General features: G+C 37.2%; 2 protein-coding genes and 1 long non-coding RNA gene across 3 annotated transcripts; 1 reads left to right on the forward strand and 2 right to left on the reverse strand.

Annotated features, from left to right (window-relative positions):
• Positions 1 to 2,429: 2,429 nt before the first annotated feature.
• On the reverse strand, positions 2,430 to 3,617 carry LOC141813267 (uncharacterized). Its single transcript, XR_012600391.1, has 3 exons — positions 3,485 to 3,617; positions 2,887 to 2,948; positions 2,430 to 2,506 (listed from the first exon to the last, which is right to left on the reverse strand). It is a non-coding gene; the product is annotated as an uncharacterized LOC141813267 (long non-coding RNA).
• A 1,264-nt stretch (positions 3,618 to 4,881) lies between these two features.
• On the reverse strand, positions 4,882 to 11,631 carry LOC141828785 (glutamine--tRNA ligase-like). Its single transcript, XM_074716181.1, has 23 exons — positions 11,509 to 11,631; positions 11,317 to 11,364; positions 11,145 to 11,216; positions 10,894 to 10,993; positions 9,871 to 9,966; positions 9,670 to 9,731; positions 9,478 to 9,576; positions 9,305 to 9,397; positions 8,676 to 8,828; positions 8,542 to 8,597; positions 8,348 to 8,438; positions 8,191 to 8,277; positions 7,842 to 8,039; positions 7,665 to 7,763; positions 6,761 to 6,892; positions 6,549 to 6,685; positions 6,208 to 6,307; positions 6,034 to 6,129; positions 5,778 to 5,878; positions 5,579 to 5,681; positions 5,388 to 5,477; positions 5,171 to 5,300; positions 4,882 to 5,043 (listed from the first exon to the last, which is right to left on the reverse strand). Exons 1-23 carry the CDS (start codon positions 11,629 to 11,631, stop codon positions 4,925 to 4,927), a joined length of 2,385 nt encoding a protein of 794 aa, XP_074572282.1. The 3' UTR covers positions 4,882 to 4,924.
• Positions 11,632 to 12,491: 860 nt separating this feature from the next.
• On the forward strand, positions 12,492 to 13,620 carry LOC141825083 (myb-related protein 340-like). Its single transcript, XM_074712474.1, has 3 exons — positions 12,492 to 12,627; positions 12,709 to 12,838; positions 13,302 to 13,620. Exons 1-3 carry the CDS (start codon positions 12,492 to 12,494, stop codon positions 13,618 to 13,620), a joined length of 585 nt encoding a protein of 194 aa, XP_074568575.1.
• Positions 13,621 to 18,128: the final 4,508 nt, after the last annotated feature.

Consider the following 18,128-nt stretch of genomic DNA (forward strand, 5'->3'; position numbering starts at 1 on the left):
GTCTATAATATTGAACAACTCCGCCTGTGATAAGTTTACCTTAATGGTCCCAAGCCCGGATAAAGGAGGAGGGTTGCGTTAGGTTGCCAGCCAGCGTTAAACTGTCATGAATGGATCCATTAAACTATTGTGCTAATATTGTAAATAGAAAAGGGCCAAACTTGGGTGTATGAGGTTCTCACACCATAGGTTGGGTAAGAATAAAAATTATAGGAAAATTAAACATTGTATAGGAAAGCCGATGATTAGGAGAAGGTTGTGTCAAAATGGGTAGGCGAAAAGGCAAAGTTAATAGAGAATCGGGTTATAAGCAGGGAAGAGTAAAACCATTAGTGGAGAAAGACACTATAAATGTTAGTGTATATCACATGAAGTATTACAAAATATTCCATCAAATGAAATGGTTTTAACAAGCATGATGGTCCATTATAGAAAATATACACTACTCCTAGAATTAGGTGGTGGAAGTTGAGGTAGAAGGACTCAAAGTTGAAAATAATAACCAAGAGTCGGCGAGTCAAAGGGGCATGTACCACCAAGTAAAGAATCTTGGTGGTGGAATGAGAAAGTACAGGAAAAAGTGAAGGAAAAACGAATAGCCTATAAGAAATTATATATTTGTAAGAATGAAGAAAATTTAAAAAAATATACATTAGCTAAGAAAGAGGCTAAAAAAGCAGTGAATGAAGCTAAAAATACAACTTTTGAGCAGTTATTACAAAAGAAGGAGAAAAAGACATTTATAAAATAGCTAAAGTGAGAGAGAGGAAGACAAAAGATATTAGCCAAATAAGATGTATTAAAGATGAATGCAATAGAGTATTAGTAAATGATGGAGAAATAAAAGAGCGGTGGAAGAGGTATTTTCATTTGGAGGATGATATCCCGATAGAGGTATGGAAGTGCTTAGGGAAACAAGGTATTGAATGGCTTACAAAATTATTTAACATGATATTAAAAACAAAGAAAATGCCAGATCAATGGAGAGTAAGTGATAGGGGCATTAAATTAATGAGTCATACCATGAAACTTTGGGAAAGAGTAATAGAAAAATGATTAAGGAAAGAGACTATGGTCACCGAAAATCAATTTGGGTTTATGCCTGGTAGGTCGACAATAGAAGCTATACATCTTCTCAGGCAACTAATTGAAAAGTATCGGGGGCAAAAGCAAGATCTACATATGATATTTGTTGATTTAGAAAAAGCTTATGATAGAGTCCCAAGGGAAATTATATGGAGAATTCTAGAAAAGAGGGGTGTTAGCGTAGTATATATTGACCTAATTAAGGGCAGCTCTAAGTCCCTTATCTTTTTACACTAATCATGGATGAACTTACTGGACATATTCAAGATATCTTACCATGGTGCATGTTGTTTGCCGAGAAACACTAGAAGAGAAAGGTTTTAGGCTTAGTAGAGTAAAGACTTTGATGATGAGTTGTCTGAAACTGAGAGTTTTAAATATTTAGGATGGAGGGATTGAGAGAGATGTCTTACATAGAATACAAACAGGATGGTTGAAGTGGAGGAGAGCATCAATGTGATCGTAAAGTGCCTCTAAAACTTAAAGGAAAGGTGTTATATGGCGCTGAATGTTGGGCTAAACAGAATAAGAAATGAGAGCATTAGAGAGAAAGTTGGAGTTTGAGACACGTTTAAGGTGGTACGGACATGTACGGTGTGAAACTATAACAAATACGCATATCAAACGAGGGCGAGGTAGACCAAAAAAGACTTGGTTAGCAACAATAAAACAAGATAAAATTTATTTAAATATAAATGATGATATAATAGGAGATAGAGCTCAATGGCGTAAAAGGATCCATATAGCCGACCCCACTTAGTGGGATAAGGCTTGGTGTGTGTGTATAAAAAGAACAATAACAATAATCTATATCAAGGTACAGAGAGTGCCTAAGAAGAATAAACCTAATAATCTCCCCATTCCATCTAAACTTTAGATTTTTGGGAGGTTGATTAATATTTCACTAATCCAATATGACTAGTTTTGAGTCACTACTATCGTCTGATAACAATTCAGATTTCACAATCTATGATTCCATTTGAAATAGTGTCAAAAGCAAACAATGATCAAGGAGTTCAAACCATCCCTTTGCTCTAAGTGAACTAAAAAGGAAGTGAATACAAACTGGAAGAGCTACTCTACTGACATAATTATGCTGCAATATGTCTATCCAAATAATATGCATTAATAAATCTAACTTGATAGTTTTGCAAGCAGATGCATATCAATAATCTCCTAATGAGTTTGCATATATCTAAACAATTAAACAATATGATATGATTATGCACAATAATTTGAGCTCCATAAGTCAGACAAGAGAAGCACACTTAACATGATGACATGCACAATAACTTGCATTAGAATTATGTATCTACTTTACACCAGTAACAATATCTTAAAACATACCTCCTGCAGCATCAAGCAGCATCTTAAGCATTGATCGAGGACCCAAAGTAGTTCGGATTATGTCAGCCACAGCCTGTGCACAAAATGAAAATTCAAATGATTACTGACTACATCCACTATCAACGATGATGACATAAAAAGGAAAAATATTAGTCTGTCTCAGAAACTACTGAACTACATTGACACTGCAAGGCAGGAACTAATTCAAGTGACCGGCAGTGGGACAACACAACAGAGCTTCCATCTATCTTTATTTTGATATTTGTGAACCTAACAACTACAAATATTGCTTTTACAAGCAACAAACATGCAGTCTGCCAAAGCTAATAAAAAATTTCCAAGCAAATTCTATACTTATTTTAGCACAAATTAAGATTGGAGACACTAAAGTACATAGTAAGGCATGTTTCCGTCTACAGAGAACTTATCATAACAGATGGCACATATCCTCACCTTGGATGCTTGGATATTAGCATGATGAACCTTAGTGCCAGATTCCCGTTTTAAGGAATCCTCTGCTCACAAGAAGGGAAATTGTCAGATAACTTGAATGGCAAAGGCACAGAAAATAAATCTAGCGTTATGAAAATAAGAAAAGCTTCATTGTTCCAAATGAATCACATAACGGCTTCAAGCTTTTTTGATCAGGCAAAACGAGGGAAAACAGTATATATCAGCGACCTCCAAATCATTAATCATGCTTTGATCAACTAAACGTTTAGAAATACAACATATACAAAACCACCAAAATTGACAAGAAAATCAAAGCCACCCAGCTCTTCTCTAATTTCCGTACTATTCAAGTCGAATACCTCTAGTGAACGACCGAAGACTAAAAAGAACAATGGCCGTCGATCTATCGAGCGTCGATTCATAGCTATTCTTTTCCAAGAAAAATAAAACGAAATGCCGATCAAAAACAAAACTTTCGCTTCAAAAACAAACATAAGTTTAAAAAGAAATGACCACCAGTCTGGTGCCAGGAAAAAAAAAGACGAGATCAGAAACCCCTACTATCTGCAGGTTTCTAAAAGGAAGGAGAGATATTTACTGAGAACGAGGACAGGGGCGTGCATGGCTGCAAAGACACCGAGATGGAAACAAACAAGCCTTCCTCTTGTCTGAACGAAGGGCGAAGGGCGAACGGCGACGTTGGCGGCGACGACGGGGAGCGGAGGTTAAAACCCTCGTCCCGTGTAGATCCACTTTAGTTTGATTTCTTTTTGATCTTTATTCATTTCGATTCCAACAACATAGTTTATTTACACATCGGTCCCCGTCTTCTGACGTCCTCTGTAAATTCCTTTCCTCACCAAAACAAAAATATATATATAAAAATATATAATTATTTTATATATTATCAATAAATATTTTCTCAAATCACCATATCATTTAATTCATAAGAGCTATAATTTTTTATTAATTAAATTCTTAGATAGTCAAAATTATTAATTTTCGCAAAATTATAATCCCTAGTCATATGTTACTTTTTATTTTATAAAACTATTTTTAAATTTATTATATTTTAATTAATGTTAATTCTTGTACTATATTCCCATATGAGATCGTAGACGCTTAAACCATTGGGAGTAGACTGTCTTCTAAGTGAATTTCAACTGTCTGACGACAAATGAACTTCTTAGATCTATGAAACATTCAGCAAGAGGTTACTAGAATGGAGGTCAAAACGAATATTGAAGCGGTCACTTCGACGTTCAAGCTAGACAAAAGAAGATAGAGAACGAAGAAGAAGAAAGGAGCGTAGATGCAATATATCCATATACCTCCCCTGTACAAATGTGCCCTTTTTTATACCACCTCCTTGGCGGGAAAGACGTCGCCCACGCCCCTACTAAACCATACCCCGATCGAGAGGTCATGTTTCGCTACATGTTCTACCCTCACATGACCACGTTTTGGTAAAGAGGGTACCCCGTTATGTCCTTAGTTATCCATGCCCTCTCTACTCAAGCTTCTGAAGGGATCAAGTTCCAAAAGCAATCAAGAAGCACCTAAGTGGTTGTGTTTAGAAGAGTCGAGAGTGGCCGAGTTCGGTGGAGTCAAGAGTGGACGAGTTCGGAGGATTCGGGAGCAACCTAAATCGGAGGAGTTGGGTCTAATTCGGGCCTCCACTCATGTTAGATGGTTTTAGGTTGAATTTGACTTGGTTCAGGTGCATCTTGACCTAGTTTGTTTATCTTGACTTTTGACTTACATCTCCGTAGGCACAACCTACTCCTGCCATGTGGCCTCTGATTATCTTTTCTTTTTTTCAGCAAAAGATAGAATCCGCCATCCCAACGGCCCTACACGATCGGTTCCATAATCATATGTAAGGAGGTAAATTAAAAAACTACAGTTGGTCATGACGAAAGAGAGCAATACCAGACATGCAACAGCAAATGAATTGGATGAGATACCCATAATTAAGATATGCAACACATGGATAATCTGAGCATTCTATTTCATTTCCATTCCCTTTCAAGCAGATTTAGGAAGGCACATCGAGATTTACTCTTTTTCCAGACTTGGAATATGAATCCCGGAGGGTGATGGTTCTGTTGAATACTAGCTTTTCAGGGGAAGAGTCCCGATCGATAGCAAAGTAGCCTGAAAAAAGAACATCAAAACGAACTCAAATGAAATGGCAATTCTTTGCATGATGATCAACAACAACAACAACAACAACAATGATTGCAAAATAGAATGCAACATTGAGATCGACAGACGAACTAACCGAGTCTCTCAAACTGGAACTTGTCACCCAAAACAGCACTGGCAAGAGAAGGGACTGCATATGCTTCAGGAATCAACTCCTTCGAATGTGGATTGATATCTGCTAACCAGTCCTCCAACTTGGCTGGATCCTAAATATCCATGCGTAACGAGGATTGACTAACAACTAGAAAATTGTCAGAAGAGCATAGGGGAACGATTGAAGAAGAAAAACCAACCTCTGAAAGAAATAATTTCTCAAATAACCTGACCTCCACCTTGAGAGGTTCGATACCAGGGGAAGGTCGAGCAACCCAATGAAGAACACCCTGCATTTGGTGTAAAGAAAGTCAGCCCATTCGAGCATCATAATTCAAGTTTAAACTGTCATTAGTGCTAATCTGACAACAACCAAAGAATGTTTATAAACCTTTGGCTTTGTTTTCTTTGAAGGATCATACTCAGCATGAATCTCGAGGATAGTGTCATTATTCCCCAGTATTACTTCTGTGCACTTTATTGGGAATGCATATCTGCAATTTTGCTTGCAAAATATACATCTTCATATCCATTCATTTCATTTTGTTGAGACCAAAGCTAAAATTTTGGTTTTCTGAAATAACACTTGCCTGAGAAGAACTGTTTTGCCAGGTGCAAGCCCATAGTAATCTTTTGAATCCTTGAGATGAAAATCGGATTGCTCTATATAAATGACATTTGTAAACGAAACCTGTAGTGAGAATGAGAGTGTCCACTTTAACGGGGATCTCGAAGTAAGAATTTCATGATTAGCATACATTAGAATGAAGAAATTGTGATAGTTACTCGTGCTGTAATGCTGTCTGTCTTCAGCAACAGAACCAGGCTAACTAATGAGATAGATACCTTGTAATATGAAGAAGAATCATTTGATGGAGCATCAGGCCACATCTTTGCATCAAGATCTATAACTGAATCAGGATGGAGATTTGTGATCATCACCTGCAGTAAAGATTCCAAAATTAAGGATTAACGATACAATATACAACGAGAAAAACTCCGACAATGGAATTGGCATACCTTTAGAGGATGTAAAACCACCATAGTCCTAGGTGCAGTTTTGTTGAGCTCTTCTCTAATGTGGTATTCAAGGTGATCAACTCGTATCGTACTATTATCACTGTATAGTAATATTTAGAGAGTAACTACATGTGAGAACAAAAATTAGTTGGTGAATCACAAGTCCACAATCTGATTACTTCTGCTAAAAGGGATTCTGTATTAAATGAAGAAGATAGATTAAACAAGTGATGAGCAAATTCAAATTTTACTTCAATTTACATTACCTAACATGTCGAAAAAAACAAAAATGAAGGAAAAAATTTACCACTCTAATATAGTAAAGAATCAACTTGTTAAACCTTCTAGTAATTCCAGTTCCTCTGATAAAAGAGTTGATTGCTGTTGAAGAGACTCCTCGTCTTCGCAACCCAGCTAGTGTCATTAGACGGGGATCATCCCATCCATCAACCCACTTTTCTGTTACCAGTCGGTTTAACTGCAATAGGATGATTCATTAATAGATCATAGCATAAGTAAATTGTGTAATCATAGAAGACAGAAAACAACTGACCTTCCTCTTAGACATGATAGTATTTGAAATATTTAAACGTGAGTACTCCCATACGTATGGTTGGTAAAGGCCTAAAGCAACAAGTAGCCAGTAGTATGAAGGACGGCGGATCCCAAACTCAAGCGAACAAAGCTACAAAACAGCAGCCAAGATTCTGAAATAAAAAATGTCCTTTGTACATAATTTGTCATAGAATGTGTAAAGCAGCCAAGATTCTGAAATCAAACTTTTCAAATACATGATGAGTACATTCCTCTTTTGTAGGATCAAATTTCACTTTATGGAAGTAAAAAAAAAAAGAATGCTAAATTGAACCTCTATTGAATGAAGATTTTTTTAGTCTAATTCTCCAAAGGTTATTGGTGAAAATCAGTTTAAACTGAAGGTTTTGATATATCTAATTAATTGTTGATCCTTCTATTTCTCAAAACTTGTCCAATCAAGCCAATAGAAAGGGCAGCTGGAACTGGTGAAAACTAAAAGAATAATGTTTAGATTGAAAGAAAGATAATACTGCAATACTTATTACCTATCCTATATTGTCTTTCAATTTCTATATTGTCTTATCTTGTTTCAGTAATGGAAGGCATCAAGGTCAGATTCCCCTCAAGATATCAGCCAAATTTGAAAAGGGTACTCGATAGAAGATCTTCATTAATGCTCTTATCATTGGTGCAACATAGGACATTCAAAGATGTAAACCCAATCAAATAGAACTTCAAATGATCAGGAATGCAATAATATAATAGTCCACTGCACAAATGTCAATATTAAAAGGCATATGGAATGCTTAAGCATAGCAGACAGATTAATGAATGACAAACCATTATGATCTACTTTAACAAATCCAATATACCTTGTTACGGTAAAGTCTGAATAGATAGATAGTGGAAGGAACACTTACTGAATGTGTAACATTTTCCAGTGAATCCACTATGCAATGAGAATAGTCATAACTAGGATATATACACCACTTGTCGCCAACTTGAGGATGGTGAACAAACTGTACAGAGTTTGCAGATTACAAATTAGGTATTATTAAGTCTAAAAATATCATTGTGTTTGAGAGCAAATATCTCACCTTAATGCGATATGCTATCAAATCATACATATTCTTATTATCACTCTGCATATCTTGCTTCAGTCTGAGTGTAGCTTTTCCTTCCTCAATCAAACCTCTTTTCATGTCTTTAAATAACTTCAATGATTCTGCAATAGGTCTATCCCTCCATGGGCTGTTCATTTTCTTCTCTCTATACTCCTTTACTTCTTCTGGGGTCTGAAGAGAAAAATAAAGTAAAACTAGCAGTTATTTTGTACATAGTTATCTCACTCCTTCACAATCTCGTAACGAGAAATATTATACTTTCTTCAGTAACAATATCAATGATGGCATCCCCAAACAGAATTGCAAACAAATATAAACACACCTGATGATCAACATATGCTAGGCCTCTGTGTATCAATTCCACTGCTAGATCATACAATTCTTGAAAGTAGTCACTCGTGTGGGTAACCTGATAAAACAAATACCAGTTTGATCATGTAGAAAATTATAATAAAAGAAACTAGAGAGTAGACACCAACTTTGAAAGGCTGCCAACCCATCCATTGTATTATTTCTTGGTTATGATCTATGTACTCTTTCTTTTCAGCTTCAGGATTTGTATCATCGAACCTAAAAATTTATCAGGCCCACAATTGTTATTTTAAATGCAGAAGCAGCAAAGCAAAGTCATGTTTAACACTATATCAAAGTGGAGAAGAGATGTATTCCTCACCTTAAGTAGCATGACCCTCCCCTATCTTTTGCTAAACCAAAATCAATATACATTGCCTGAAGATGTAAAACATAAATATAAAATTAATGACAAAAAGGACACCAAACAATACCTAGTAAGCAGAAGTATTCTACCTTAGCATGGCCGATATGTAGATATCCATTAGGTTCGGGAGGGAAACGAGTGAAAACCTTCCCACCAGTAAACTTGAGATGTCTTTCGAGGTTCTCCTTTGTATTGTAAGCTCTCCAGATGTCTCCATTACTGAAAAATACCTCAGTGTGAACCTGAGATTTCAAAGCAGGAAATCAACCATAGAGAACTTATCATGCCACCAGTGAAGCAAAATGTGGAAGAAAGAAGTCGAAGCTCGAGCAGCTCTTTCAACTTCCACATAAAGTACTGTTGGTTGTTGAGTGTTGTCTACTAAAATAAGAAAGGAAAATACTCATTATGATCAGAAAAAAAAGCATAAAACATAAATTCTAGCTATAGTTCTTCAATCATAATGCAATCAGATTAGAAAAAGGGGCCTAGGCCCTAGTCATCACCTTTCATCTAGCAATGAAATAGAAAGGACTAGAATACAGGTGCAGCACATGATAAGACAAAATTTAAACAATCACGTACAGATTAAAGTTTGGATCAGATATGAACAGCTAAGCTGAGGAAAATGGAACTAGATATTGATTCAAGATATTTGATCAGAAAAATAAAATAAAATATAATGCTAACAGGTAATCCAACAAATCGAGGAAGTTACCTTAAAGTTTTCAGCAGGTTCTGGAAATATCAAGAATGGATTCACTTCCACCTCCACACTTGGAACACATGCAATTGCATCACTTGCTTTTTCCTAGAAGTATATGAGCACAGCTACAAAATCACCCAGGGACCACAAAATGCTTCTTTTTAAGCAGCCAATAGCATTCTTACCTCAACTTTCACAGACTGTTCCTTTTTTTTCAGAGGTTCCTTATCATCTTCAGCTGTCTTCTCACCAAGAATCACTCGAAGCTTCTGATCAATCAATTCCTGTTGATTCATCAAAATGAATTAAGAAAAAAATATAATGGCATTAATGATCAAAATAAAATTTGCTAATGACTTGTGCATTCTATTACTTACCTTCACAATTCTGGCATCAGCCCACAGGTGCTGTTTTCTGACTTGACCACATAGATTGCCAACTGGTTTTGAACAAGAAGCAATCAAACACAAAATCACAAATGTACATGGTAACAATTTTTATACCTTTTAGATCATAAAAACAATTGTAGAAGGCAATCACTGGAAGGGGAAAAAACTAAGATGGAAAAAAGAACAAACCATTGATATGATAACGTTGTTCCAATATAGGATTCATATTTTCTTCAACAACAGCATTAACTGATGACTCAATCTCTTCAATCGAAATATCCACTCCTGCAATAATTCACACAGCAAGATTGGGGAGATAGTTAGAAACTGAAAATTCAACTTCCACCAAAAAGTTATAAGCCACAAGCTAAACCCAGATAGATACTCTTTTATAAAGATATAACAGAAACAATGTACCCAATCAGAAAAAAGTCTAACTACTCTTTCAACTTCGTAATTTGTCAGTCAGTATGCATATGTTGACTAGTCTTTAAAAAACTAAAGCATCTGAAATTTAACTGCAATTCTAGCTCTAACTTTTCAATCAGTATAAGAAAGTTTAGTGTGCCAAAATAACAAATACATCTAAAAGGACTAAATACTCTTTCAACTTCATCGACCTTTAATCCATAAGAAAGAGACAGCTGTTGAGCATGTAAAGTTGTAGTGCCTGATAAGAAAAACATACTGTGATTGACCTGTCAGATCACAATTTGCAAGAGAACACGAGATTTTCACGATCATAACAATTGAGACTTGCATTAGTCAGATTGTAATGCAATCATTTAATTTAAAACATTGTAAGGGGGGACACCAAGAAATTTAGCAGGGTAAACATATTTAAACCTTCGAAAGAAATTAGGAGGTAATGCACCCAGTGGAAATAAGCAGTGAAAAGGAATCATCATGACAGTAACCAACAGAACATTATTGATCCATGTTATATTTAGCAAAACTGCATATCATTAATTGTAAAGTATTACAAGAAAGATCAATAACATGTCATCAACAGTAATATTCCTCAAAGAATACTAAAGTCAAGATAGATTTTGATTTAATGTTTCTAAAAGCTCGATCGTGGAAGCCTCTTCCAAGCTACAATGCAAACAAAAGTAGGAAAAGTGAAAATTGCTGTATAGATGTAGAAACCCAGTGTAAGAGTTACAAAAGGATTTCAGGTCAAACGCCATTCATAAGTAGTAACACTCGTACCTACACCACAAGCTTCTTCAAATTCATTCAACTTGAAGGTTTCAGGTTCAACAGTACTTAGAAATGCTAAAGCTGCATCTAGCTGGGCCTGGTTTTTAATCTGAAAGAAAAACAAATAATAATATCATTCTCTCATATGGATACCTGTTTACCATGAACATATAAAAAACATCAACTGAGGATATGCAGCCTTACAACCCATAATTCACACTAGAGATTTAGTTGCGTGCGACAGAGCTAAGGAGCAGTACCTTTGATGAAACTATATACTGAATCAGCGTAGACCGGTGAATTAGAGCGTTAGCTGGGTACTTCGTCGCAACCTATCTCGCGCAACAAAACAATCCAAAACGCAATGGCATACAGATTCCCTATTCAGCTGCTGAAACACTTCCCAGAATTAATAAGCGAAGAAAGAAATACCATGTAAAGAAGGTTTCCGATTGTCTTGCTGCATCCGTCAACACCGGCCTGCAATGAAAGGCACAAAATCGATAAGTTTCTTGATTGATTACAAACTTCCCGAAAGACAAAATCCGGCATAAAAATACGAACAACCGTGATTAAACAACTTCATGCAACAGAACAAGAAGGTGAGAATCAAGAAGCAATCACCTCCTTGATCACGGCGGTGAGACTGGCGGTGACCTTTTGGTTGACGAGGGAGTTCTCCGCCGTCCTCTTATTCAATCCAATGGACAGGAATAGGCTGAGGGGATCCGTCTCCCCGACACCCATCTTCGCAGCAAGTCAACGAGAGGGGGAAAGACGACGATGGTTGAAATTTCATTGCCTCACTTTTCCCAAAAGCCCCTCCAAAGACTTGAAATTTCCGCTACCTTGTAAGTACACAATCCCGACATAGATCTCCAATATGCCTCATAGTTTGAAGGCCCAAAGCAATAACCCACCTAACAATGAAGATCGTCGTATCTATGAGTCTCCCTGTTAGGAAGGACGAAACATTCCACGCTGTTTTCCCTTTCCATGTTCATCATTTATCTACAATAACATACTAATTAACCACTCTTGCTGATTGAAGTCGTCTACTTATAATTAGCCAACAACAATCGTTCTCACATGTGTTCATGTGCAAACATTACACTTGTTGGCTAACTCTGAATGTTGAGTTTGAAGATTTTAGATGCACTAAACAAAAGTCAACTAATTTTCTCGAAACTCCACAGTAAAACCATATGCATATATGGAATACATGTACACAGACACACGTGTGTGGTTTACATTTTTACAACTTAAAGTTCTTAAGAAGTGGCCGGTCATAAAGTCCATTTAGTTCAAGAGGAATCTCCTCATTACAAGTGACAGCCACCAAACTTCGAAATATATTTCACTGAGACTATATATATATATATATCAGATAGTTACTAGGTGTGTGAACTCTTCCACTCGTTTATATATTGCCCTATAACTTATAAATTCTCTTCTCAGAGCATTATCACACCTTTCATTTAGAGCATTATATACATCTCTCTATGTCCTTCGACTAACTCTCTTCAGCCACAAGTGCTCTCTGTTACTGCAGAGTATCAACCTCTCTGTCTTTGAATTCATGGTGGAGGAAGCCATCGTGAATAGGGATGGACAAGAGAATAAGCAGCAGCGAGGAGGCGGAGGTGCGGAAGGGGCCCTGGACCATGGAGGAAGACCTCATCCTCGTCAACTACATCTCCAACCACGGCGAAGGCGTCTGGAACAACATCGCTCGCTCTGCCGGTATGGACTGATCAACATTTTCAGTTGTTTGTTTCTTAAAATGAAAGCTCTTGATGTGCCTGCTGCTCTTTGCGATTTTAGGGTTGAAGCGGACGGGGAAGAGCTGCAGGCTGAGGTGGCTGAACTACCTGCGGCCGGACGTGCGGCGGGGCAACATCACGCAGGAGGAGCAGCAGCTGATCATGGAGCTCCACGAGAGGTGGGGAAACAGGTGAGCAAGAAGAGGAAGAGGAGGTTAGCTAATTAAATAAAAAACATGCGCGAGTGAGCTCGATAGGGCGGTATTAATTAATGGGAGGGGATGTGTGGCTGGAAATCGCCAGCGGCGGCTTCCGGCGCAGGAGAACCACGAATTCGATAGCTAGGGTTGGGGAAGATCTAGAATCAATAATTGGTCCCGGAACTGGGAGATTGAGCACGTGCATGGAGTTCTAGATCATGCATGCATACATGCATCTTCTGATAGATTTGGTTCCTTGTTTTTTCTTAGATTTGCCCAGGTTTTTCTTACTAATTTAATTCATTGTCTCAATTAAAGAAGATTTTTATGTGTCGTGCGTGATGGATAACAATTTTAAGGAACTAACAAAGATGATCAAATGTCAATTACCAATTTCTATACTGTACGAAGGAATAAAGTTATCAACTTTGATTCTAATTTGCAAATTTGCGAGGTGGTCAAAAATTGCGAGGCAGCTCCCAGGTAGGACTGACAACGAGATAAAGAACTTTTGGAGGACCCGAGTGCAAAAGAAGCTCAAACACGGTGAGTGCTTAATGATGAACAACTTGATGCTCATGGACGACGAAGCCAGCACGAGCGCACTTCAAGTCAACGCCGCCGGAGATGTGAACGGCGGCGGTCAACCGGTTTGCAACGGCGACATGGTCGGTGGCGATCTTCAGCACGGCGACGGCATGACCTCCGATGACTTCTCCACCGAGTCGAACGACAACTTTTGGTCCGTGGAGGATTTCTGGTTACTAAATTAATTAATGAAGATCAGACAATAATATCCATAATGAGAGATCGAATTATCGATCATATATAAATTAAACGAGCAATGGACGATCGAGCTTGTTGCCTAGATGTAGCTAGCTAGCGTAATATTATTGTACAAGCTAGCGACTTGATGTTGTACAAATTAAATTAGCTTTGTATATAATTAATTAAGCTTTTGCTAATGACAATTGACAATTAATTGCTCTAAAATACACTTGTTATGTGTGTTTATTTTCCTTGTATATATGTTGAAACCGTATTAAAATGTGTTGATGGCAACGTATTAAAATGTGATAAATTATACACAACTCTTGGATGGCCGATAAAATAACAGACAGCTATGACAAGAACATGAACACAATAGCAACAACAAATCAAGGAACTCGAAGATATATGCAGTCAGAAGACTAAGAGACATTAGATGGTACTATATCATGCAAAACACTGATTACTTTGAACTACAATCTAACTTAGAAAAAAACAACAGGGCAAGGGAGTTGGAAGCTAAAAATTGGAGCATGAGTTGGATGCTAAAAATTGCAACATGGAAAATGAAACATGACATACAATCCTTAATTCCATAAACCATGAGAATCATATTGAGAATGATATCTTGTTAAATGGTGTTAGTCAATGCAATACAGCCAGAAGTTAAAAATGATGTTAAGAGTCAGGTGATAATGGCAAATGAGACCTTTAAGATGCACAAGACATGCATCACTAATGTTGTTGAATCCCAAGTTCAAAACTTTCAACTTCTGAAGTGCTGCATTACAATAATTGTGATAAAAGTTGAGCATATGGAAATCAAAAGTAACTAGACCAAAACAATTTTGACACCTCACTTTAGTACCACAATTTTAGTACCACATTGTGAGTGGTTGATTCATAAAGGAGTTCTATAGGTTTAGATGAACAAGCTACTACTAATTTGGGCTTACAGATTTGGCGCTAGTAGTTGGATCTAACAACTTAATTGGTTAGTTCTCTCATATAAGTGGAGTTTGACAACAATGATAAATCTTTTCCAAAACTAATACAGCATGATTTCTTTACAAAGTAACAAGTAGTATTATCAGGTGGCACATTCCAATTGACAAATTGGCAAGCGCTTGAATTTTTAATATTTACCAGTTGAATGACTCTATGCGTTGCACATGTAATTGATCAAACATGATAAAATCTTTTTTAAATCATAAAGTTGGCTACAATTTTAGGTTCAATATTGTAACGCCCGCCCTTACGTGGGCCCTTGACGGACGCTACAGTTTCTTTACTTTCATTCATTTCATACATTCAACTACTATCATATATAACACCAAGCTAAACTAAACTATACATGCAGCGGAAACATAATTTCTATTTATAACATGTATGCATATATGACAGCAATTTAAATAAAGTAACATGGCAGATAACAAATACTGCTAATAAACTAACCTAGGGTATATGGTAATTCTAGATGAATTAGTTTAACATTTGATAAATAAATTTCTAACAGGATAATTAAAACATTCTTTAACATGCAAATAGCAAATGATTTGCATGGCCAAGGCTTGATCAAGTCACTACTACACACATCTTCACCAGCCCTGTCCTGCTGCCTTCCATTTGCTCAGTACCTGCTAACGGGATCTGCAAGATAAGGGAAGTATTGATAAGCAAATGAAAATTCATAAAAATTAAAAAACATTATAAAAAATTAAAAATTTCCAGCGATTAGATAGCCAAATTATGCATCAACAAAGAATGAAAATATTTTTTTTCAGTAAAATATGAATGAACATAATTCTCAATAATACTAAGCAGAAATATGTCAGCCAATTAAATGCATAAAAAAATGATTAGTTCAAGATAGATTTAGGAACCCAAAAGAGGTTCCTATCTATAGGGTTAACTAAAAATTTTGACGGAATATAATTCTTAGGCACTTTTCTAAATTGACCCTTGTGGTTTTTAAAGTACCAATTCAAGTTTTCAGGAAAACTATTTTTCTTGTATCGCAGACAAGTAATATCACGTTCTAGTTTTTCTATTAAATTTCTCAAATCAGTGTTTTCAACTTTTAGTTTACAATTTTCTTTTTCTAGTCTACCATTAGATTTGAGCAAGGCTTTAACACCAGCGTACAACTGATCATGGGGAAGAAAACAAACCTCACTTACCGGATCGCTTTCGAAAAGCGAGGTTCCCCCTTCGTCGTCGCTTTCTTCTGACGTCGCTCCCCCTTCATCAGTGCTCCCTTCTTGATGACTTGCCATCAGCGCAAGTCCTGCGTACTCTTGAACTTCCGATTCGTCCGACGAGGTTTCGTCCCAGGTGGCCTTCAATGCTTTCTTCTTCTTTGACTGGTTCTTGAACTTGGGACACTGGTCTTTTAGATGTCCCTCCTCTTTGCAGTTGTAGCATCGAACAGTTCTTTTCTTTGGAGACCGTCTCTTCTTCTGCGTCCTCGAAAACTTATTAGCTTTAAAAAAACTTTTAAATGAGCTTACCATTTGCGTTGTCTCGTCGTCCGTCGAGGATTCTAATTCCTTCTCCGTTGTCCTTGTGTTTAGGGCTAGATTGTCTGTCTTTCTAGATCCTGTCCATCGAGATTCGTGTAATTCGAAAGTAGAAAATAATTCATCTAACGTACTTACCTCTAAATCTTTGGAAATATAGAATGCGTCGACGATCGAGCTCCACACCGAGGTTCTTGGGAAGGCGTTGAGGGCGTATCGAATTGAGTCACGATTACTTACCGATTCGCCAAGTTGAGAGAGTCCGGAGATTAGTTCCTTGATTTTGGCATGAAGTTCTGCTACTGTTTCTCCTTCCATCATTCGTAGATTTATCAATTTATTTCGTAAGAGATCTTTCCTTGCTGACTTGGCTTCTGAGGTACCCTCGTGAAGTTCTAAGAACTTCTCCCAAAGCTCTTTTGCAGAGGAGTAGTTGCCGATCCGACTCACTTCTTGAGGAGGTAGAACCGTCAATAAGTGAAATTCAGCCTTACCATTAGCTACTGACTCGGATTGTTCCTTTTTGTTCCACAGGCTTTCTTCTTTGTCTTCTCCGTTTGCATCTTTTGGAGCTACAAAACCGTATTTAATTGATAATAGAATTTCAAAATCTGTACGGAAAAATACCTCCATTTTCTTTTTCCAAACGGTGAAGTCCCCTTCGAATTTAGGTGGATAAATATGTGCACCGGCCATCGTCTTATTGCTTTCTCGGGCGGTTAGTCCTTCAAAAGTTAACTTGGCTCTGATACCACTTGTAGGATCGAGTTGACCGGCTAGAAGGGGGGGTTGAATAGACGGTTAGAAAATTGAAGCGGAATGCACTCGTCTCTTAAAAAAAAACTTGGTTGCAACAGATCGTTGCTTCCAAGACAATGAAGCTCAACTAATGAATACTCCTTATGGCGGAGAAGCCTTACAACTGGGAACTCAAAGACTTAGAGAGAAAGAGAGATTACAATTCAAATCAATGTTGATACTCTAAAACTCTAAGTCTATTTATAGGTTAAGAGAACAAATCTTAATCGTAGATCGTAGATAGGTTTTGCTCTTAACCATTGATCTGTAGATGGGATCTTCATCGTTGATCTTTGATAAGCTTGATTTGTAGCCGTTGATTAAATAAGGATAAACTTTATCTTTAATAAAAGATAAAGAGAATTATCCTTAGTAATAATTAAGTATTTATCTTTGTATAATAAAAGATAAAAACTTAATTATCTTTTCTCCTTTTTTTTTCAAAAGTCACGTCCAAGTCTAAGTCTTTTCTTTGGTCAAAGTCAACTGGTCAAAGTCAACGGTCAAAGTCAATAGGTTGACTTTTGTTGACTTTTTTGTAGAATCATCGGTTGGGTGATTTCTGGCCAACCGGAGTTAGGCTCACCCGAACCCGACTCCGGCCTTTCGCCCTTCGAGCGTGCTTCCTCCCGGCTTCTCGTCCTTCGGACATCGCACATGTCCTTCTCGCTCCACCGGCGTACTCTTCCATAGCTTCTGCGTCCCTCGGATTGCACCGAGCCCGTCGGCTCACTTCCCCGCACAATCCTTCTCGTCCGCTACGTCTTACGCTCGACTTCCTCCGTACCTAAGCTCCTGCGCTCTTAGCAGAGGGATTAGCAAAACACAGGACCTAACTTAACCTGGTCGATCACATCAAAACTAACCAGGGCACCAACATCGATAAGGACCATATTCTCCACCCACACCAGGACCTGCAAGATTATGAAATGTTAAGTGACATCTAAAGCAACAGAAAGAAATTTATGAATGTGCAGCATCCCAACAATAGCACAGAGATGACAAGTTATTGAAGTTTTACTAAATTTTTATTTAGTGTTGGTTACTGCAAAGAACCATCTTTTAATTGGAAAAGATTGAATAATATGTAATGAGAATATGAAATTCTGAGATTTTTATTTGCATATCACATGAAAAGAACGATTTGAACCTATCACATTAGCACACAAATATGAAAAATACTTAAGGAAATGCTT

Source organism: Curcuma longa, chromosome 1 (genome assembly GCF_044706935.1).
Source record: "Curcuma longa cultivar G26 ecotype Majalengka, Jawa Barat chromosome 1, ITB_CL_G26_1.1, whole genome shotgun sequence".
Lineage (NCBI taxonomy): Eukaryota > Viridiplantae > Streptophyta > Magnoliopsida > Zingiberales > Zingiberaceae > Curcuma > Curcuma longa.

Excerpts from the sequence above, each read along its gene's own strand:
- LOC141828785 (XM_074716181.1), bottom strand. The coding sequence starts at position 11,631 with ATGGGTGTCGGGGAGACGGATCCCCTCAGCCTATTCCTGTCCATTGGA. Across the intron at positions 9,577-9,669 it reads CTGATGCCAGAATTGTGAAG|GAATTGATTGATCAGAAGCT; the intron begins GTAAGTAATAGA and ends ATGAATCAACAG. Across the intron at positions 6,130-6,207 it reads TGGTTTTACATCCTCTAAAG|GTGATGATCACAAATCTCCA; the intron begins GTATGCCAATTC and ends TCTTTACTGCAG.
- LOC141825083 (XM_074712474.1), top strand. The coding sequence starts at position 12,492 with ATGGACAAGAGAATAAGCAGCAGCGAGGAGGCGGAGGTGCGGAAGGGG. Across the intron at positions 12,628-12,708 it reads CAACATCGCTCGCTCTGCCG|GGTTGAAGCGGACGGGGAAG; the intron begins GTATGGACTGAT and ends TTGCGATTTTAG. Across the intron at positions 12,839-13,301 it reads CACGAGAGGTGGGGAAACAG|GTGGTCAAAAATTGCGAGGC; the intron begins GTGAGCAAGAAG and ends CAAATTTGCGAG.